General features: G+C 38.1%; 2 protein-coding genes across 2 annotated transcripts in view; both read right to left on the bottom strand.

The window, feature by feature from the left end:
* Window positions 1-2,020, bottom strand: part of rasa2 (RAS p21 protein activator 2) — a 43,893-nt gene extending 41,873 nt beyond the window's left edge. The window contains exon 1 of the mRNA XM_042743649.1: window positions 1,517-2,020. Coding sequence (XP_042599583.1) covers window positions 1,517-1,574 — 58 coding nt within the window. The 5' untranslated portion in view covers window positions 1,575-2,020. The remainder of the gene's footprint in view (window positions 1-1,516) is intronic.
* Window positions 2,021-4,817: 2,797 nt separating this feature from the next.
* On the bottom strand, window positions 4,818-22,177 carry zbtb38 (zinc finger and BTB domain containing 38). The gene is made up of 3 exons (XM_042743648.1): window positions 21,984-22,177; window positions 21,411-21,558; window positions 4,818-9,234 (listed from the first exon to the last, which is right to left on the bottom strand). Exons 2-3 carry the CDS (start codon window positions 21,528-21,530, stop codon window positions 5,545-5,547), a joined length of 3,810 nt encoding a protein of 1,269 aa, XP_042599582.1. The 5' UTR covers window positions 21,531-21,558; window positions 21,984-22,177; the 3' UTR covers window positions 4,818-5,544.
* Between the last annotated feature and the right edge of the window lie 1,943 nt (window positions 22,178-24,120).

Here is a 24,120-nt window from a genome sequence, read left to right as displayed (position 1 = left end):
CCAAATAAATTGAGTTTAAATTTAAATCAGCTCAATCTATTCAAAGCACCTGACATGTCAAAATTATATTTCAGATGCACAGCAATCTTTCATTTGCCCCGATAGTGTCAATATCAGCCGTCATGTCATATTCTATGTATCAAATGTACAATTTATACTAATTGTATCCAACAGTAATATCACAGAAAATGCAAGTTAAAAATGTAATTCAAATGTTTTTACGAAGAATGTGTTTAGGTTACTTGACAAAACATTTTTACAATGTACTGTGAAATGTGAAGAATGGCGATGACACACACGTACATTGGAATGTAAATAATCCTTAAAGAATAACATGTTATTACTGTGGTAGCATGCCCAAAATAACATGGTAATACCATGGTATCATGTCAAATGATCATTGTAGTTCTGTGGTACTTTGTTGTGATTCCATGGTAGAAACTGGCAAAAACTCTTACAATTTATATATAAGCAACCCGGCTGGGTTATACAAATCACTCTGGGTCAGATTGAGTAGGAATAACTCCATATTTGATTTTTACAGAGTAAATATATAAAAATACCCTAACAGAAACTATACCACAGTTAATTTAGCTAGTTACTAAGACTGTAAGCCATATAAATTTAATGTGGGATGTTCTGCAAAGAGTGTTAAAAAGAGTTAAGAGGCTCTCTGTCATTTAAAATAATAATAATAATAATAATAATAATAATAATAATGACAGTAACTTAGCTGCAAATACCAAATGACTAAAGTGTTATTGTACAAACTGTAATATATATGATTTTGATGTACGTACTAAGTAATTAAAAATCTATACTTTAACGTCACAGCTATTGCGTTATAGTTTATATAATACAGAATATACTATATTACGATTTAAAAATCGTTTTTAAGAAAATTACAAATATGATAATTATCTGTGGCAATGTTCGTTTTTTTTTTTTTTTTTTTTTTTAAGCGAAGTAACAACTTCCGTCCAGCTCAGAATTTGTCAAAATTCGGCGAGGATCCCACCGTCTATATCACACCCTCAGTCCGGGTAAGAATGAATCAACCATCCGCCAACTCCAGTCGCACGAAGACGGGTTTGGTTAAAACGGGTAACGTAAATAAAGAACGATATTTCACTCTTGTACTAACATGAAAGTGAATAAATACGACGGCTGTTAGGGGGAACCTGGGTACTGAGCACGTTAGCACCACTGCTAACTCACAGATAATGGGCAAAAGCCTGAGCTATATCTGTCACTGGTGATATAAAGATGATATAAACGTAAAATATCCAAAATTAAGTGAACTACTTATCCAGACTGTTCGCAAAATTTACCAAACACCACTTTCCCCCTCGGAGCCCCATCCAGTAGCGCTGAGTGCGTGTTTGTGTGTGTGTCGCTCCTACCGCGCCCCTCTTTCCCCCGTGCCGATCCTTTTCTTTCTCTCCCAAAGCCACCTAAACACACTCTTCCACACACACACATCTAACTCGCTATCCAAGCAGCGTGTCGCACTTACATATTTTTCCTCGGAGGCTCTGCAAAATCCGGATTTTTTTGTCGTCTTCTTCCGCCATGGTCCAAGTTTCGTCTCTGTACAGTACATTCAACACTTATCACATCCGTTTATGAATGCAGGCGCACGGACGGACGGCCCTCCAAAGCGTCACCGGCTCAGCGCGATTGGTCGCGACGCCAGACCGGGATTTGTGTGAATCAACTCGCAAAGGCAACATGTAGTCAAAACAAACGGAAACCCTGGTGGAGGACGAGCGACAGAGCAGATGAACGGGGCCCCTCGAAAGAAACCCAGTGACTTGTGTTTTAAAGCCTAGTGAGCTGACTGCCTAAAGAGCATTTTGGCCTTGTCAAGTTACACTGCTCACCAGGGTTTGAAACAGTCTTTGTGGATAGTTTGGAAATCTGTACAAATCTGTTAGCTAGTGGTTTATATTAAAATTATTGAAACTTTGTCTGTTCTTAAAGGCATTTTAAGATTTAATTCTGCCCCAAACAGTAGCCTATCAACTGAAAAAAAAAAAAACTTTATTAGTAAACCTTTGCCAAGTGTATCATGGTCTGTGTGATGTCAGATATTTTTAAAACATTCTGCTTATTTATATATTTTACTTTTATGAGCCAGTATAACAAAATTACTGTATAATGTGATATTAATAATCATATTGTAATTCTATAGTATTGCCAGAAATCAGACTATATACCCATTTTAAACTGTGAAAATGCATTTTCAGAACAATTAACATTCAAAATTCATTTTTTAAAAGATATTTTCATCATTTAATAATAAAAATAATAATAATACGCGTCACACATTTATGACAAATATATTTTGCTGTATTAGCCTAGAATTAAAGGGATACTCCAACCCAAAATGAAAATTTTGTGATTAATCACTTACCGCCATGTCGTTCCAAACCCATAAAAGCTTTGTTCGTCTTCGGAATACAGTTTAATATATTTTGGATGAAAACCGGGCAGCTTGTGACTGTCCCATAGACTGCTTTTCTTTTAAATCAAAGCGTAAATATACGTAGAAAACGTATCCTTGTGGTGCGGCTGACACAGAAGAGCATACGCTGCCTGCGTACAGCTCAGATACTCCAAAATGGCGCTATGCTAATGGGGAGTGACACAGAGGAGACAAATTATTGAATAAAGTCATTATTTGTGTTTTATTCGCATACAAAAAGTATTGTCGTCACTTCATAATGTTATGGTTGAACCACTGATGGCAGATGGAGTATTCTGACGATGCTTTTCATACTTTTCTGGACCTTGACAGTGTATTTTACTTGGCAGTCTATGAGACAGTCACATCCAAAATATATTAAATTGTGTTCCGAAGACAAATTAAGCTTTTACGGGTTTGGAAAAACATGGGGGTAAGTGAATAATGACAAAATTTTCATTTTTGGGTGGAGTATCCCTTTAAATTACAAAAATGTCAACCCTACTGCAACACTGCAGCTGGAAATTTGATATCTTCCTCTTTTTTGACTGCCATAATTCATCTGTTTGTTTGTTTTGTTTTGTTTTTTTATTTGGGAAAGTTGTAGAAATGTATAAATAAAATTGGAACATCATAATTTTGATATGGTCTCATGAGGATTACCCTGCTATAGCAAACCGGTGAAAATCATCCATTCCATTGGTATTTAACAAATTACATATTTTATGTCATTGTACTCTGATTTCTTAGCCCATGCTGTCAGTGTCTCTAAAGATTGGTCCAGTGGATGATGGTTATCAGCACTGTCTCTAAGATTTGTTTTTGCTCTGAAAATTTTTTTGTTGAGCAGGAATCATAGGTATATTTGTTAGGGCATTATACCGTATATATGATCTGCCTCAGATTTAAACCTTTGCTTTTGTAAACTTGTCAAATTTGTAGACTTCATTGTGTTTAATATAAAATTGCTCCTTTGTATTGTGTTTGTATTACAATCTCAACCTGAATGTACACTAGCCAAATATTTGAGTAGACTGGCAGATATATATTTCTGGTGGATTAGGCATGCAAAACAGATAAGTAGCTGACAGGCTGTCTGGTTAAGATTTTGAAAAATGTAAAACAAAGTTCAGGTACACATGAAAGAAGTACCAGACATTCCCTCATGACCTGGAATTAATAAAAACCTTCACAGACATACTGATAGGCTTTCGGTTTTGGGCACAAACCTGCTACCAGCATATCTCCATGGAGTTGACGGTGGTGAAGAGTTCAGAACATCTGGCGCTGGTGTCACGTGGGCCCAGACAGGACACTGTGAATGCGGCATTGTGTGAAGGACCCACAGAGAAACTGGAATGAGCTTCTCAGATGGGTCAGAATGGAGGCCCAAAGACATAGTGAGAGAGACAATCTGAATGAATAAACAGAGTTCCTTCTTACAAGTCTGCAATTTCAGGAGGAAAAGGAGCTCTGGGCTCTGTTTCACTCATTCTCTTTCTGGCTCTCTTTCTCTTATTTTTTTAAATTGTATTTATTATTTATGGATTCTAATAATATGATATTTAAAATTTGAATGTGATGAAATATACTTTTGATATTGAGGAAACCCAGCCATCATTGAAATAAACCTTAGTCAGTTGTAGAAGCAGTTTTCAATTTGCCACAAATGAAAACAAGGCAACTGTGTCACACTTCAAAAAATCACCTATTTGTAATATGTAAACATGCCATTTTAAATACAGTCTGTGAATACATCCTATTGCATGGACTGTCTGTTGATCTTTTCAGCCTTGATTTCATTTGTGTTAAATTTAATATTTACATATTTAATAAGTCCATAACTGTGGCTAACATTATTACATTTTACTATATGTGACCCTGGACCACAAAACCAGTCATAAGTGTCAATATTTCGAAATTGAGAAAAAAACAAAATCTCAAAAACAATGCATATTACCGAACAAAAATTAAATTTTAATATATTTACGGTAGGGAAAAAAAAATCTGGAATCTGAGGGTGCAAAAAAAAATTTCCATAGCAATGCATATTACCGAACAAAAATTAAATTTCCATAGCAATGCATATTACCGAACAAAAATTTAATTTTAATATATTTACGGTAGGGAATTTACAAAATATCTTTATGGAACATGACATTTACTTAATATCCTAATGATTTTTGGCATAAAATAAAAATCTATAATTTTGACCCATAAAATGTATTTTTGGCTATTGCTACAAATATACCCATGCAACTTAAGACTGGTTTTGTGGTCCAGGGTCACATATTACAACAATTTAAACAAAATATTGTGATATACTTAATAACATGACTTGTGTTATGTGTTATTTTTGTTATTGTATTTTTTTTATTTCATGATTTGATGTATTTCACAAAATTAGGTAATTTTATAAATGAAAGCTAAAACATTTGGTATATTCTGGAAAATCATTTTTAGCATTTATCAGTATAATCAGCAGAGTTATTAATGCATTTTTGTGCAACAAACAGATTGAAATTGTGGTAACAGTGTTATGTTTACAATAAAAGTACAATCACTCGCGGTTATCTTTGCTGTAAGGTGCTGCTAGTCGTACAATTTACTTGATGCATAGAGTACAACACAATGAGCAATGGAATAGGGAAGATCCACTTGACTTAGACAAATAAAAACATATAAAAATAAAACCACTTCTTTCCTCATAGAAAAAAATGGAAAACTACCAACAATATTTCATGTGAACGACCAAAAATACTCTATATTTACATCTCACAAGTTCTCTTGAATGCAAAGTCACTAAGCAAAACTCCTCATACTTTCATGTGCGTTTTTTCTCCATTTTTCAAACGTTGTAAGGCCTGCCCTGTCACTTATGTCATTATTCTATGTGACATCAGCAGGAGATGCATTTCCTTCCTGTCGTGGGTGTGAAAACAAGGTTCCTCTTTAAATAAATGCTTTTCTGACTTGAGCAACTGTAGGCTGTTGGGAAGTTCCTTTGGTTACAGGCATTCTTGTCTGACAGATTGGACAGAGTCAGCACTTTACTTGGTTGTACCTGTGTTGCGAGGTCAATCCTGTTGTCCCCATATCACAGAGTCCTGTCTGTGTCCCTCAAATCCAAATCCTTTAGAACGTTCCAAATTGCTTTTTTTCTTGGATGTCTTCCTCTTTAACTCTGAGGAAAGGGGAGTAAAAGACCCATCTGCTGCATAAGGAAATGACAAAGGTGTTTTCTTGTAGACACTGGTGATTGTAGGATAATTCCCCTCACTTTCTATGTCCATAGGTTCCCCCATCTTTGGCTTTACCTCTAAGCTGGTATACATGCTTTCCCAAGGATCAGGTTTGATCTGTCCTTTGCGCTCTTTACCTGTTGAGAGTGAACTGGTTATTTTACATGTCATGTCTGGATCTTCTCCATCTTCTGCCTTGAAGTGCTTGCTCTCATGCACACTCAACAGCACTGCTGATTTACATACTTTTGAACAATACCTGCAATTGTGTCCTTTACCTGACTTTTCTAGATGTTTTTTCTCGTGACTTTTCTTGGTGGCAAGGTAAAGGAACCGCTGTGGGCAGTAAGAACATCTATAACGCTTCTCCATGCTCAGGCTGTGGGACGCCACATCTGAGCTGAAACAGGAGCCATCTTCAGTGCAGCTCTTGCAGATAAAGTCACTACTGTCCTCTCCAAAGGGCCCAGCTGTGCTGGATGTGTCTTCAGGGGGACATTGTTTACCACATATTCTGCAGTGTGGCTGATGGCAGCTGATGATGTGCATGCTGAGGGTGGTCTGACTAGGGAAAGAGCTCTCACAGCTGTGGCAAGGGAAAGCTTCCTTTTGGCTGCTATGCCTTGGCTCCCTCCGGACCCCATAGTTGTCTGCTGCGATCCTCTCATCTGGACAGAATGGTGTTTCTCTGAAGTTTTTATTGGCTTCAGGTGACAATGGCCTAGTGTAGCATCTCAGATGTTTCATCCTTTTTCGTTTTCCTTTCACTTTCTTACACTTCTTTTTAGGTTTATATGTGTAATAGGGACGCCATAGATTGTCGGTTTCAGGATCATTTAGGTCATCATATGATTCCTTTTCTGTAACTGAGGTTGTAACTTCTGCCCTCACCCTCAAACTTGGACTTCCAATACTCTCCTCTGCAGGGCTTCTTTGACCCATCCCCTCTTGTCTCCAGCTTTTCCTTTTTCTCTTCTTTGGAAATAGCTTTGAGCCTTTTATTTTTCGTCGAACAATTGCCTCGTTGCCAATTTTCACTGTTATTTGGCAGAGGGGAAGGACTTGGCTATCAATCGATGGACCTGGACATGCAGGCTTAGCAATGTACGTTTCTGTCTTTCCACTAGGTGGTTGATCTGCTGTTATGCTCCCAGGTCTCGCCTGCAGCAGCTGATTAGCCATGTCCTCGATGGTCTGTGCTGCTGCTGACAGTTCACTCAGCTTGCTCAATCCTTCAAAGGAGCATACGGATGGTATATTGAGGAATGGAAGAATGTCTGTGCTGTTTTCTGTGTTTTTCTCTGTTGGCGAATCTCTGTCACTTCCATGCATAATCAAAGAGGACCCTGTGTTTTTCTCTATTGCTTTTGAAGAATCTGTAAACCTGTAGCTGAAGAGCGGTGACCCTTTTCCATCAAATCCAGACTTTTTCCTAAAACCAGTAGAGAGGTGTTTCAGGGGTCGGTCTATCTCAGATGGCACAGGAAATCCTAAGTTTTGGTCACACAGTTTGTCAAAGCTGATGCGAGGCTTTTCTGATGCCATCATTTTCGGAGTGGCCATGAATGTCACTGGCATTGAAAATAAGGACTGACCACTAACAACATCTGAATTAGTTGTCGGTACTGTGCTGTCAAAAAGAGTGTTGGGGGAACAGCTGCCCAGAGGTGCACTGCAGGACTCATCATTGCCCTCGACCCCTTCAGAGTATGTCTGACTGTATGACTTGTAACGTTTCTTTCTAAACTTCATTGGGAGAAGCCTGTAAAGCTTTACGGGGTAGACACTACTCTTGAATCCACCATTTGCTGATTTTTTATTGACAGCCAGCTGTGGATCAATGCCATGAAAGGTCTTCTGATGATTCTTGAGGATGTAATAAGTCAAGAAGGTCTCCAAGCAGAAAATGCACTGGTATCGGCGTTCCCCGGTATGCCAGATCTCATGCTTGGTGCGGTATTCAGCCAGAGCAAAAACTTTGTTGCAGTAGTGGCAAGGATAGGCTCTATGCCATGAGTGTACATTCTCATGTCTTTTTAGGCTGGAAAGGGTCACATAAGCCCGTTTGCACACAGAACATTTATAAGTCCTTGAAGTGCTATTTGTTTTTAAGGTCCCATTAACTTGATCCTGAGACATCTCAAGGGAACTAGTCAATGTGGGTTCTAAATTTAAAGGGATATGAAGATCTGGTGGACGTAAAGAATGTTGTGTGGTATTTGCATTAGATGCACCGTTAGAGACTGGGACTCTCAAACAATCTTTATTATTTGTCTCTAACTCAGATGGACCTTTTAGAGATTTCACACAAACCTGCTCATGATTGCGCAATCTTTTCAGATGCATAAACTTTTTATGGCAGTACTTGCAGAACAAATGACTGACAAATCTCTTGTGTATTTGCATGTGGATGGTGAGAAGCGTTGAGTCGCTAAAGGTCTCAGTGCATTGCTGACAGCTGAAGGTGGAGACATTGGGTGTATTCTGAGGACTGAGGCAGGGTGGCTCTGCATCCTGAGAGGGTGTAATGTCAAGTGGTGGCAACAGATCGAGGCTGGAATGTATCTCTGGTGCTGCATCTGGGGACAGCTGGGAGGAAGATAATGGAGCAAGAATAGACTTTTCCACTGCAGATGTGCCTGTAAGAGTGGGCACAGTTACAGCTGGCTCAGTTGAGAGAGGCGGAATACCATTACCATGTATACGACGCTTCTTTATAGGTCCAAGTCTATGGGTAACCAAAGTCTTAGCTAGAGGCATGACAGGCATGGTGGTTCTGTTATCATTCTCCTGGTTAACCTCTTTAGATTCTTGCCCCTGGCTCACTGCATATGAGTGCTCAGTTAAGGCATTGGCAGGCTCACACTCTGTGGGTGATATGCTTGTATCTTGGGAGCTAGAAGGAGGTGGCCCTTCCTCAAGTCCCTCAATTACTTTGTTACTGTGATCCAGTGTAGAGAATGGGTTGTTTACTGCCTCAACCTCAGTAATGGAAAAAGCATTGGTGATCCTTGGGCCCTTAGAGCAGTCTAACTCCTCAGGCTTGAGGGTTTCTTTTTTCAGTGTGCATGTGTCTGCCAACTTTGGCTGACTGTTTGATCTTCCTGCAGAGGCTTGGCCTTGCAAGAGACCAGAGCTCTGCCTTTCAGAGTCTAGCAATTTCTCCAGAAAGGGAATTCCTAAACGCTTTCCGGCTGCCACCAAAGACCTGCTGTCCTCTGTACTACTTGACTCCACTCTGGCATTGTAGATGAAGTTCAGGATGCTAGCAAAGACCTCAGATTTCAGGTCTGTAAGCTCCAGCACCTGGCTGGATGTGTAGACCTCGGGCGTTTTAAAAGCATTACGAAAATATCCACTTGTAGCAGCCAGTATGTTGCGATGAGCCCGGAATTTGACATCCTCTACGACGATTATTACATCACAGAACAGGCCTTGTGAACGCTGTTCACTAAGATGACTGAGAACAGCTTGAGGGTGGGAACTGTCCACCAGACCAAGAGTGCTGTGGTTGACCACAGTCATCTGCAGAGGATAAACACAGGAAAAACAGAGGATAAACAGAGGAAAAATGACATTTTTCCTTCTGCAGAGCACAAAAGAAGAAACTTCATTGTGTTCCACAGAAGAATGAAATGGGTTACATTTTATTTTAAGGTGTCATTGTTACAGTGTAATTATACCTTTAAGTACTGAGTAATATTAATTAACTATAAGGTTAGGTTTAGGATTATGGTTTGGTTTAGGGTTACTTGCATGTAATTATCCATAATTAATTGATTGTTATTATAATAGTAAGTACATGTATCCTGTGTAACAAGAAACCTTAAATAAAGTGTTACCATGAAATGCATAAAGGTTTGGAACAACATTAGGGTAAATCGTTTAGAAGGGAAAAAATGTAACCATGTTAAACAAATCGCAACAAAACCACAACATGACATTTAACTATTAGTAAAAAGTAGAATAGTAGAATAGCATGTAGACATTTTAAACCACAGAATGAAAATAAAAGTTTAATTATTAGATGACTCTAATCTAATCATATCAAACCACTAGATGGCAGCATGACTCAACTCTTAAGCACTTGTTTAACCATCATGGCTATAAAGCAGTAATTAAATGAAGCCAGTGTAGTTAGTATACTATACAGTGTTTAGCAGATGTGGTTAGTTCATAACATCAACAACCAAACTGCAATATATTCAATTGTTATACACAAATATTGATAATGTTATAGTGCATAGTGCAAAGACAGATGCATATTTCATTTTACAGTTGATATTGTAGTGATGCAAGGAAATGAGGTAAAGATGAAGCCAGTAGAGATTTATTACTTTGGATGTTTCCGTACTAACATGACAGTCTTCATACTACCCTCATGTCTTCCCTAATCTTACTACCTTGATCTGAGCTCCCTTAAAAGCTCTCGTTTATTTATTTTTGCTCTCAAGATTACAGAAACATACTTTGTACAAGGTAAGCACACATACATGCACAAAGAAGTGCATACAACAAAGAAAAACTGCACAGGAAAAAAAAAAAAAAAAAAAACTTAAAGGGGTCATTGGATGCCACATGCACTTTTACAAGCTATTTGAACTGAAATGTGTGTTGGCAGTGTGTGTAGGCCTACACAACCATCTTATAATGATAAAGATCCAATTCATTTCCCCTTTCTCACATCAAGCCCATCTTAGATGCCTGTCTGTGTGACCTATTAGGTATATTTATACTTATAAACGTATAATAACGTGCAACTTGTCAAGTTTCACGATGAATGCAGCTAAAGAGAGCTGAAAACGGTGTTGTTTTACATTACCATTGAGAAATTTTAACCAAACTAATTTGCATTTAAAGCAGCATGCTAGAAAAAAGCTTGCTCTGAAAAGAGCTGTTTTTGACAGAGTAAAAACGGTGTTGTTTTACATTACCATTGAGAAATTTTAACCAAACTATGTTACAGAATTTTCATCAAGACCCTAAAGAATCACGTCAACTTGTGGAAAATGAGCATCCGATGGCACCTTTAAGGAAAAGCAACAATATGCATAAATACAGTCCTTCAAACAAAATGTTTTCTACACCAAAATTTTTAATATAAATACAGGCTAAAAATAAACTTATTAGTCATCAACCAATTTCATCTGTTGCTATACCTGGGATGACCTGGCAAAGTCATCAAAGAGAGTCTAGACTGAGCAAGGGTGTGATGTTTCATATACAGTATGAATGCTCCTTTTGTCTGCTTGAGGACCTAACACCTGGGCTGTGGGAGATGGCTCACCTGGCAGCATTAGAATAGTTTAATCCATTACATGCAATACACAGAAATACATCAAAATGAATATGAATTAAAAATGGTTTATTATCCAAATCATATTTGGATAAAAATATGAGGCAGGTATCATCTGATATGTTGTCAGAAATAAACAGTCATGAATTTATATTGGTTGAACACGTATCTAAACATTTTTGACTTTTTAATCACTAAATCCTGTGGAGTGATTCAGAAAATAAATTTTTAAACATGCTTTATGCTAGTCCTGGAATGTCCACCAAACTTAGCCCTGCAAATAAACCACTATACCATTAAGACCACTGTAATCAGGGACAGAAACACATTAAAGGATTGACAAGCAGAATTGTGCATTGAAGTATTTTTGACTAATCAAAGAATATGACAATATTAAGACAGTCTGTGTTTGTTTTGTTTTTTTGTTGTTGTTTTTTGTATGAGCTCAAAGCAGTCACAGAGACTAGTGTAATATTTCAAAACATTAATTAATTCACATCTGTCAGGTAAAATGACTATTTTCTGAGTACCATTAAAAATTTTGAACCGTGGTATAGCTAAAGAATTGGACAGACAATTTCTTAGCACCTAGGTAGACTTCCTGTTTTACTGAATCTTCCCCACCCTTCTATATCCTGTTTCTATGGCATATTAAAATCTTCTTCAACTTGCATTAAAAGCTGCTTGGTCAATATCCTATAAATATGCCAAGATGATGGCAAGGTCTCAATTGGTGATGCATTTTAAACAACGTAAGCAAATTAATAATAATAATAATAATAATTCTGATCTACCAGCATACTACTTAGGACCCGCAAAGTGCCTCAAATAGTTTTTGCCACAGACCTATGCACTTTTATCTCCATTTGGTATTTATTTTTAGGGCAGCGTGGTTCACTGAATAATGACTAATGTTTGAAATGATGACTTGTTGCTCCTCATTGCTCTTCGCATGAAGGCATGTGCTGAAAGACACACTATAATCTCCATTGTCTACTAGAGGAAGTGAGCAAGAATCCATGGCTGGGAAAGTGCTGTCCTCTACCAGCACTTCCACTGAGTAAAATATAATGCTCAAAATCAAACCAAGGCACAATTAATGCCAGGGCCGCATTATACAAATGGCCAACATGGGCTGTAACCCAGCACTGGTAGGGCAAGGGAACAGGTGGAAGCAGTGGCACTAAATGAAACTGATGTAGGCTATTTTTGTATGCATCTAGATTAATATTTACGCATTTGATGGACTCTTTAATCCAAAGCGGCATAGTCAAATTTCAGTATGTTTGTCATTGGTGAGTCTACTATGCTTCCGTTAGCAATGTTTCTTTGGTATGGTTTTCTTGCTTGAGCAAAGTTGACCTGGACTAACTCATGACTATTAAAGTTCATGCTGACGTTGCTTAACCTTCATAGAGTGCTCATCCATGTGACCAAATTAATATTAAGAAGTTAATCTGGTAAGGTTGCGTTAGGCTTATCTTGGCCCTGACTGCTGCAATGTTTTGCCTCCTGGCAGTCTACGTAGATCCTATATTGCTATTCCTTTTCAGTGTTATTTCACCTTCAAGCATCTTTATGTTCCTGAACAAATGACTCTACCTGATACTCCACTCAAAAATGATGCTCCACTCATTTGCTCACCCAAACTTGTTGCAAGTGTATGACTTTTTTTGTCTACTGAACATTGAATAATGAAGGAGCAAACAACATTGGAGCCCACTGACTTTATGGACAAAAAACAGAGACATTTTTCAAAATATGCAATATCCATATCCATTATGTTTTTCTTTTATGTTGTCCAGAGTTGATTTTTTACTGTCCTTTCAAATTTGTCTTCGGTCAGCGACCAAGTGTATGAAACTTGTTTGACTCTTTAGCTGACTAATCTACATAGTAGCACAATGAGGAAATGAACAAAGGTCAGATACTACATCTTCCTGGTGGTACAGGAACACAAAAGCTTTTGAATATTTATCCTAGCAAGCTGACCCATTTCTGCTTCTCACTATCTATTTCCAGTTCAAGTGCACCCCATGAGGAAGACTGACCTGCTTCTGCAAAGTGGATGTATGTCAGATGCAGCAGCGCTCATGGCTAATGTACCATCAAAGTATAATAAATACTACTTGGAGGGCTGCAAAATTCTCAAAGCGAATGCAGTTTTTTTTTTCTTTGCCTCTCATGTGCACTGCTTTCTGTTCTGTCTTGCTCTTTTTCTGCGCAGTGGTCATAAAATGTCCACATAACAAACCAAATGAGCCACTTCAACCTAAAATTAAACAATTATAAATAACACACCATTTTTTCATAAAATAAAAAATTTGGGCGTCGAACAACCTTTTTAAATGCAAAATATGCACGTTTTTAGATGCATGCTCAGATGTTGGTCACTTTAACCTTGCATCAATCCAATGGATGATCCAAGGGGAATATACCAATCATTTGTAGAAAGTTGCGCTCTGTTATTGTGGAGCATTTGCCGTAAATTGACCATGTTCAATTTAGCGTAAACGCTCAGCAATGTGCAGACGTTTTTTTTTGTTTTTTTCAGTAATGTATGCAAATCAGGCGATAAGCCAAAAATTTTCTATCTAAACCAAGACAAAGTTTTCTTTCAACAGAGCGGCCATTTTGAAACCACGACAAAAGCATCTTTGAACAAAGTAAAATGGCAGCCTGTAATGTTCTATTAGACAGTAGAGGTTGATCTTGTTCGGACTTGCGATATAGATTTTAGAGTCTTAATTCTGAGAACATTATTAATTATTAATATTAAAATGACTGATAAGCAAAGCCTTGTCTGCTCAGCACTCTGTTTCTGAACAGATAAACTAGTTTAAAAGAACATTTCCTCAGGCTGTTCTGTGGTCGCCCTGATGCATTATGTGTTGCTCATAACGAGAAAGGAAACAACCAAACCACAAAGAAGATATCTAACATATATCTGCCTCTGCTGATCAAAAACCTCATGACACAGCATTATTGTTCGGCCTGTACCTTTCTTAAACAACCCTGGATGTAACAGCGTGCCAGATTTTTTCGTATGATGCTGCCAAAGATCTATTTTAATCTGTGCTGTTTGTGTATGATTGGGCTTAATGGGATAGGCAGACCTCGCTTAATCGCTGGGAAAACATCCGCCTGCTCACTGTCTGACAGGCCTCCGTTGTCACGGCAACATGCTGTGGCGCAGCACATATTGGGATTTGTATGAATGGCTGTGTATCACGCACATATAAAAACAGACCATATAAAAACCGACATTTCTTAAAGACCCAACAACATTTAAAAGAACCTGTAGAAAATAGCATAACATGTAGAAAATCGCTGGGGATCACTGCTATCTGTATCGGTGTGTGGGTGTGCAAGTGTGTGTGTTTCGTACACTAGTACAGATTCAAAATTACATCCCGTAGACTCGCAGAGCTGGAAGGCAATGCTAATTTAAGTTGAAGGGCCCTTTTACGTGAAAAAAGAAAAACACGAAATTGAAATGTGCTATTTGGTATTTTCAGTTGTCGGAAGCTTTCGTTTAATGCCTTATGGCATTTTATATAGGTGTAAAATGGCATTTGTTGTCTGTGGTTATATTTACCTGCCACACCCTCAACATGACTTACCATACCTAATGAGCGAAATAGCAGAAAAATAAAAATCCCCTGCTTTATTAAGTACAAAATGAGAGATACATTTGCCTACAATGTCCAGTCAGACAAAGAACGAAACATTAACTTTCATTTTTACAGATAAAAACACACGAGTCTTGATGCGCTGCCCTGCAAAAACTGCGCTCGACTGTGTTTGTTTGGAACTGGAGGGAAAAGCATGCTGAACGTACCTTTATTGCAGTTAATCAGAGAAAGCGCTTCAGTGGACGGAGAGCGGAAAACATCGCTCACACCTTCCTCGTTCCTGCAATCCACTGTTGGCTGGAAAGAGATGTTTCGTTTGCAGGCGAAAGTGTTACAGCTTTTTTTTTTTTGATTCAACTCGTCACTTGCTGCTCTCTGCTGCGATCGCAGTCTCTCCTATAAGTCTATCCTGCTTGCTCTCTCTCTCTCTCACACACACACAATCTCTCTCTTTTTTTCGTTCACCCTAGTCCCAGTGCCCTCTCTGCGTGAGACACCCAGTCCAGAGGTGGCAGGGGGCATCAGTCTGCTCCAGTGCACCCCGATATAAGTCTCGGTCCTTCTGTACGCTCGCTTGGTGGCCACAAGGGTCTTTTTGCCCACTGTGGAGTTTATATATAGTCGGGCAGGGCAGCTCTGCTGCTGGCTGTGCGTTATTAGCAGCGGAAAAGAGATGCAGTGTGCTAGGAAGCACTGCAACTTCATTAACCACTGCAAAAGGGTAGCCGGAACGAGAGCGCGTGGGGAAAACGGATCAGCGTGCTAACACGTGAGAAGCACTTGCATGCCGTGCGGAGTGGATGCAGCAGCGCTACCACTGGTGTCAAAACAAAAATGGCACCTGGCGCGAGGCAGCTTTTGACATTTTCCCATCATGTAGGATAAATAATGGCGGTCTGGGTGGTGCTTTTTCAGATGAGCCCCCCCTCACTCCTCCAAAACAAGGTTATGAATTTAAATGCACAGGCGCACACATATTTGTGTTCTTCGAACGCTGCTGTTTGTTGTTATGGCTAAGCTGCACCGTTACCGCTGCAGCCACATCTTAATGCGTGCATCTAACACCAATATGCACCGTTACCGCTGCAGCCACATCTTAATGCGTGCATCTTAGTAGTGGCGGGTGAGTGGGTATGAGAGAGAGAGAGAGAGAAAGAGAGAGAAAGAAAAACAAAAACTCAAAACCCTCCTCCCCAACGCACATTTCTGATATCAAACAGAAGGAGGGCGAGCAGCCGAGGAGAAAGAGAGGATGAGAGAGTACATAAGCAAGCAGAAGTGGTTGATTTGAGACAAGGACAGGAAGACATGGGGAAGACAACATGACGGACTGCTAGAAAGAGGTTTCAGTGAAAGGTTAACAATGAAATGAGATACTGACGCTGACAGAGAGTGAGCACGCAAGAGCATCGAAGAGAGAACGAGAGATCAGGAGGAAGTGGAAATGTGATGAAGGACAGTAGATTCACCTTCAACATGGCTGCTGATTGATGCAAAGAGATGCGGCTGTTCTGCAGAGAGCACGAGAGAGGGAGGAGACGGATGGGAGGGAACGGGAGAAAATGGACAGGGAGGCTCTGCTTCACATTCTATCCGCATGGGTTATTATATTTCATGGCCCAAACTGGGTATGCCTTTATTAAGGGTGAGGATTGCAAATAAATACTGTCCATAAATCATGTGAATACCTATTGTCAATTTTTTATCACCTTTTTTTTTTTCCTCTAAAGCTTCTGTCTACTTTCTAGCATATTTTGTTAGCATGGTAATATTAATACTAAAAGTACCACTGGTGAAAAACCTTCTTTGCATACTTTTTGTAATTTAACATTTTTTAATTTAACATTATCAGCGTAACAATGCTGAACAAAACCTAATGATAATGTTCTCCAGCATGATTTGAGAACAGCCCAAATGCCTTTTGTGCTACAATGGAAGCAATAAAATTGGATCTTCTGTACAAAGAATCACATGATCAGAGTAACAATTACGTAATTTGAGTTTTTGTTTCAATTTTTCTCAATATCTTAAATCTATTTCCATATTTAAATGAGAACCCAAAGGAGATAGCATCAATATGAGGGGTGTATTTCACTATATTTAGACTATATTTATTTAGTTTTCCATCAAATAAGCTCTTGATCTGATGTACCAGGCCTGCTTTTAAAGTCTGCGAAGTGTCTCTTTAAGGCTTGCAGAAGACCGCCGCCTCCTTCAGCTCGCGGTGTAGCATGTGAACCTAAGGCCCAGATACCAGCGGTTATTTCTGGAAACAGGGCTGAGTGCTGATTACCTAGGTGCCATGAAGACAAGGTGCTGTAACAAAGGCTGCATTCACTACAAGTCTGGACCCATATCAACACCCAGGAATATCAAAAAATAAAACACTTATAATGAAATAAGAACCAAAGACTAGATTGATCACTAAGCTATCCATCCCACAACCTCTGAGTTTCCATATGCATATCTATGAATATCAAATTGCTCGGTTACGTCTTAAATTTCATACATGATATCAATGTGCCACAATTGTTAGAAACCAGGAAAACACTGGGAATTAAAGAAAATTGTGATTTTCAGGCCTGGACAAGTCATGCAAATGAATCAACTTATCTATAGAGAACAATATTGTCTGCGTTAAAATAGCAGGGACTGTAATGACCGGTGTAGATCATTGGGCAGAAGATGCTAATAGCTGGTTCCAATGTGATAATTCCTGGTTCTTAAAGGAATAAAAATCCAAATCATCCATTAAACCACATTCCAAATATCTTTTTTTGTTATAATGGATACTTGCTTGTAAATATATAAATGTAAATGTATTTATGTACAAGTAATAATAATAGTAATCTATAGTATCTAGTTTAATAAATATAATAACTGCAAGTACTATAAAATAAAATCAATTGATCAAACAGAGTGGGACCCCTGAAATATAAAAATTCTATTTATTTGTATTTCATACTTTTTGTGCACAAAGAAAACAAAAATAACTTCATTCAACAATTTCTTCTCTTCCTTGTCAGTCGTTACACGTTTACGAGAGTACCACACCGCATTACGATTGAACCCCTGATGTCCAATGGACTATTTTAACGATGTCCTGAGTCTGAATTTCTTAGGCTACATTTACACGACAACAATGTAGTCAAAAATGGAAAAGCTTTTCTCTTGCATTTTTAAAAAGTTTCAAGAATACACAACAACGTTTTTAAAAAGATTCGTGTTTACACAGATCCTTGAAAACGGCCAAAAACACTGTATTACTTATGCTAGGCCAGTTGTTGGTGCTGTCACCTTGTTAGTAAACAGTACCTGTAAGGAAGTGACGATTATATGTTGTATATGATGAGTCTCCGCTATTGGTTGTAATATTGGTGAAGTAAATCCACACTTTGCTGAAGAAGTGTTAGCAAACTCTTGAGCAGCAACAGCAGTACCATGCACTCCACCATTGTTGTGTACGTTTGTTCACACTTGCCTTTAAAATCGACACTTACTGCATGTGTCTTCATACCTAACACATACTATGCACGCGCCTGATGCAACTGTTTTCAAAGACTATTGGGTGTTTACACATAAAAGATAACGGTAGCGTTTTCAAAAACTTGTACTTTGAAACCCGTTTTCAAAAATATACATTTTCAGTCCTCAAAATGCCATTGTCGTGTAAACGAACCGGCAAAACACATAAAAAGTTTCCCGTTTTTGGCTGAAAACGTTGTGGAAACGGCCCCTTTCAGTTGCTGTCTATGCAGGGTCAGAAAGCTTGATTTGTATTTCTGAGGCTACGTCCACACGAATCCAGAGCTTTCCCTATCCAATCTTTTTTTCCTTGTCTCAAGAAATATCTGCATCCACACGAAACAAAATGATGTAGTATACCTGCCAGACCAGCATATGGCGCTGTAATTCTGCCACAGAGATACACTAAAAATAGAGAAGAAGACTTGGACTATGTGCATAAACCTTTCGCGCAGTATACAAACAAACATGGAACTATACATTTATTAATCTGTGTTAATGTTAGTTGATAAAAAGACAATCGTTCAGTGTTTGTTCATGTTTTTGTTGTTGTTATGTGACATAACAGTGTCTGACCAGGGGCGAGACGTGGGCTGATGACGTCATCGTTTCAGAAAATATACGGATTCACTGTCCACACGAAAATGCAAGGACGGCGTTTTCAAATTTATCCACTCTGGAACCCGGTTACAAAAAATCTCGGTTTCACTCTCCCAAAATGCCTGATCCGTGTGGACGAAACGCCTATACTTTATAAAAATTTATGCGTGTACAGCGAAACACCTCTCCGTGTGGACGGGGCCTGTTCTTAAGATGAACAAAGGTCTTAGAGGTTTGGAACAACATGAGGGTAAGTAATTAATGACAGAATTTTCCTATCCCTTTAAGGTTACAGAAATTCCTTTTGACTAACCACAAGATAATTAAAGGGTCATGTTGCTAAAAAGAAAATTTCTTTGTGTATTTGGTGTAATGAAATGTGTTTATGTGGTTTAAGGTTCAAAAAACACATTATTTCTACATAATGTACATTATTGTTTCTCCTATGCCCCGCCTTCTGAAACGCATTGTTTTTTTACACAGCTCATCGGTTTGAAAAGCAAGGTGTGCTCTGATTGGCCAGCTGTCCAATGCATTGTGATTGGCCGAATGTTTCAAGCGTCTGATGGAAATGTTACGCCCCTCAACATATACTTTTATGGCGTGTCCTTGTCAGAACACCGGCATGACAGGACAAAAAAAAAATAACACCAATTACAAACGAGGCAGTTGTTGCATCAAGTGGGGACATAATTACTGATTATAATGACTTGTACTGTCTTTTTACGCGTTGCGTTGCATATCGCGCCGCGTAAACATAAAACCATGTCTGCATTTGTGATTGGAGAAACGACAAAATAAGTGCTACTCTACACTGCCCAAAATTTGCGTTTGAAATCATCAGTGCCAAATCCTTTACATATGTAAACCTACTTACATACCATGAGTAAGAAGCGCCAGTCTGTCCTTGCAAAGAGTGAGGAACGGCCAGCGGCTTGAGTGAGGAACAGCGGGGGGCTTGAGTAAGGAACGGCCTGCAGCTTGAGTGAGCGGCAGCCAGCGGCTATAATGAGGAACGGCCGGCGGTTTCGACAACCACATGTGACGACCCCGTGCTGGACTCCGCTTCTTCCACGGTGAGCGCGAAGTTGATGTATTTCCTCAGCGACCAGCACAGAACAGCTCTAGGCATGACGAAGCGGATATCGTGCTCTTTTGGAAGGCCAAACAAAGTGGTTTAATTTTCACAATGAAATACATAGCTTCTACATGAAATGGCACCAGTGGCAACAGCGAGAATAAAAGGTATGCGTTCTGTCTTTGCATGAACATTTGGGCGGTGTTATGCAAATCTTTCCATATAGTGATGTAGAGATGTGGGGGCGTGTTAGAACGAGCCGTTTTAGGGGGGTGTGGACAAGTCTTACTTTTATAAAGAATATCTCTTTGGATTTTGAGACTTTAGTCTTTTTCTTTATTCACCAAGATCACCAAAAACTCCAAACACAAAAAAAAAAAAAAAAAAAAAAAACCCCACTAAAAATGACCCCTTTAGAAATATTCATAAAACACCTGTGAAAAAAACAATTAACAGAAAATTCCTTCATATTAACAGTACATTGGGCCATATTTTTATCGACTTTACTAAGAGTTTATGAATAAGCCATATATTATTCACTATTAATAGCACAATAATAAATACAGCAATATAATACTGCTGTTGCTAGATTCTGTTTTTATATTTTTGTGATATTACTTTGATTTTGCATTCTTATTTGTGTATACAGTTTTAAAATTTATATATGTATATTATATATTTATTTTTAAATAAACTTACAAAATAAAGGACTATATACATGATATCCTTATAAAATCATGCAGAACATCTCCCCTGGAGTGACAGCACATTTTTACTAGTATATTCTAAGAATATTTACATGAGAGGCTGAGTAGATTATAGATAACATTTCTATTTCAGTTCAGGGTACTTCCTGCTAGTATTGCCTGAACTCCTAATAAAAACGAAAGTTGAAGTCTATTATGTTGTAGCAAGCAAAAAAATGGTTGCAGTGAATTTTTCTGCAGTGCGACATACTGCTTCTAAATAACCTTGGGGTGTAAGGACTTCCGCCATACCAGCCACAGCACAGTCATATCAAGTATGCAGTGAACCGTTAGCGGACAAGTGCTGCATGGCTGAAATACTTTTGTTCTTTGTCACTCAATAATATGTGTGGGCTGTGGCCCTGAAAGCATCAAAGAAGCTAACACTTCAGAGGCCTGTCAAAGTGAGTCCTACAGTAAACCACGGTACAAATAAGCTCATAGCATGAATCTTCCACTCAAGGCCAACATGGCCTTAAGTATAATATACAAACTGAACACTATGATAAATTGGACTGACGATCAAGATGAGGCCTAGGACAATATGTGGGCCGCTGTGTTTCGTAATGAATTATAGATGGAAACTTTGCCGCTCATGAAACCAAATTCTAGCAGTGAGCTATACAGCTCAGATGTGAATACACGAAAGAACAATGAAACAAATGAAAATCAAACATGAATATCACATACATATAACCACAATAATATTGTCGTCTTGCTGGAGCAAAAACAAGAAGGCAGGCTACAGTTTTACATTTCCTGCTATCAAGTGACTAAAAGCTCTTTAAATAACGCAGTAAGATTGAAATCCCTTTACCAACCTGACGTTTGTTCATACCGCTCCTCATAATCGAGATCGTCTTTCCTCTGGTCCCTGACGGTGCGATTAAATGTGCGTCTGTGCGAGGAACTACATTAATGTGCCCCCTGGTGGTCATCATGAAGAAGAACTCAATACGTGATCCAGTCCTGCAATGTATAGTATGCATGATTTTTTTTTTTTGACTATTTTAAAATATTTCATGTTGTTTGACCATTTAAAAGTTCCACAGTTATATAAATACCTAGATTATAGTGCAGGTAACATTTAAGTTTTATGTTGTTTACAATGTTATTATGTCATTATTACAGGAAGGCCCGCCATAATTTCAACCCAAACAAAATAAAACAACACAAACTAAAAACAACTCATACTCAAAACAAGCTTACACGCACACAAACACACTCATTACGCTCATGGCCACTCGATCGTCTCACCAGTCCCACAGCGTAACACTTTTAATGCCTCTTTTTAGTCAGAATTAATGGACAACAGCTCACAATCTCTCTGTGTGTTAGTAGAGTAAGTAAGAAAGCAAAAAAGAGAGTTTCGAGTTAGCAGGGCTGATATATACCTGATCTATTCCTCCTCCTCTTCCATATTTGAGCAGCTGTAGATGTACACAGTCTGGCCCAGAGGGAGATCAGAAAGTTCTGCCATGGTAGAGAGGACAGCGAAGGATAGAGACTCTGCAGCACACTTTCTCCTTCAGGGCCAGATCAGCTGCTCTCTCTCAGCAGTACTTCCTTTTGTGTGTGTGTGTGTGTGTGTGTGTGTGTGTGTGTGTGTGTGTGTGTGTGTGTGTGTGTGTGTGTGTGTGTGTCAAGGCCGGCCAAAGCAACACCTCTGTTATTCTCTCAGCCCAGCAATCGTTCCACAGGCCTCTGTCGCTGCTGCGTCATCAAGTTGCTGTACTGGCGAGAGAGAAAGAGAGAGAGAGAGAGAGAGAGCGAGAGAGAGAGAAAGAGAGAGAGAGAGAGAGAGAGCGAGAGGGAGGGGTTGGAAAAGGGAGGGAGAAGCGGCAGAGAGAAAAAGAGGGAAAGCTGGGCTTCCTCTCAAATGGTTACAAGCTCTGGAGCACAGATGAATAATTTAATTCTGTTGTTATCTGTTTTATTACTATAGTAAAAATTAGTTGGCATTAAGTGGAAATTCACAGTAAGACACATTTAGAAAGTAAACGTTATCTGTTTTATAAGGTTCTAAATAGTTAAATAATATGCATATTATTGTCAGTGCTGGTAGTAACTGATTTCATGTAATCTGGATAACGTAACCAGATTCCATAAATTAAGTACTTGTAATTAGAGTATAATACATTTTAAAATGTTCATAATCAGATTACAGTTACTTTTTTATGGATTGCATAAAGTACTTGTAATTAGAGTATAATACATTTTAAAATGTTCATAATCAGATTACAGTTACTTTTTTATGGATTGCATAATTACATATTATTTACACAATGGCAGTTCATTATTCAGAATTTATTGATTCTCCCCAACTATTCTTTTGTCTCTTAAATTTTCACTTTTAAAAATCCTACTGTGTATCATATAATTTAGCTTTGACTATTACAAATGTAAATAAGTTTGCAAACCATGCTTCTGAATTTGGGGAGAAAGCACCTCTCAAGCAATTAGATCATAAAAAAAATAATAATTATGCAAGTTACTTAACACTGGTGAAACACTATTGTCATCCTCATATCCAGTGAAATTCAATAACTGTTGATTCTGTAAGCCTGGAAAAATATTTAAAACTTGGAAGACTTCAGACATGTAATGTCATTGTTTTCATGTTTATATAATGCAGATATTCCCAAACTTTTTTTGTCAGCCAAACCCCTCAAAATAAAATGTTTATTAGAAATATCTCTACAAAAGTTACTATTTCAATAATTTAACACAATTTCGTTTTTACAATTACCTGATGTCTTGACATTGATATGCAGGTAAACAAATAACATTATATATATATATATATATATATATATATATATATATATATATATATATATATATATATATATATATATATATAGAGAGAGAGAGAGAAAAACAGATAAATAAACATTTTATGATTTAATTGAGGGAAACCCTTTAACTCAAACTCACCGCAGTTCTCAAATTAAGCTGAGTTTGGGAAACCCTGATGTAATGTAATGTTTAATGCATTTTATGATGTTAATACATTTTTTTTCCATTAATATGGTTCGTTTCATGCTAAGTTTTTTAAAAAAGTTTGATTTAAAAAGTAATCTAAGAAGTATTCAGAATACATTACCTAAAATGTGTAACCTAGATTAACCCCACCTTTTTCCTAAGGTGAAAGTACTGTATGTACCTTTTTGCGCTGCTAATAAAACAATTGTGTATTTACAAAAATAGAGTATTTTTAAACAACAACTTGTGCTCATCACACACCCTTAAGGCTGATTTATACTTCTGCGACGGACCTACGCTGTAACCTACATGTGCACCTCTCCAAAAATCTAATAGCGTGCTGTGATTGGTCTGCTAGAACCCCTTCCTCCGTATGTACTTCAGTTTGGTGTGTGTTTATAATGTGCACTTTAATATTTTAATGTTACACCTTCTTATATAAAATAAATCAAAGCAAAGAACAAGTGTCTTATCATTTATTATACTACATAGCAATATATTTCAGTAGTTGTCTGCGACAAACAATGTTGATCTGCCATGGTACAA

This window comes from Cyprinus carpio, chromosome B18, assembly GCF_018340385.1.
Source record: "Cyprinus carpio isolate SPL01 chromosome B18, ASM1834038v1, whole genome shotgun sequence".
Lineage (NCBI taxonomy): Eukaryota > Metazoa > Chordata > Actinopteri > Cypriniformes > Cyprinidae > Cyprinus > Cyprinus carpio.
This window is presented reverse-complemented; position numbering and strand designations above follow the sequence as displayed.

Bases quoted from the DNA above. Each gene is read 5' to 3' on its own strand.
- zbtb38 (XM_042743648.1), bottom strand. From the start codon at position 21,530: ATGATGACCACCAGGGGGCACATTAATGTAGTTCCTCGCACAGACGCA. The intron at 9,235-21,410 runs GTTGGTAAAGGG...TATCCTCTGCAG, and splicing joins GCGGTATGAACAAACGTCAG to ATGACTGTGGTCAACCACAG.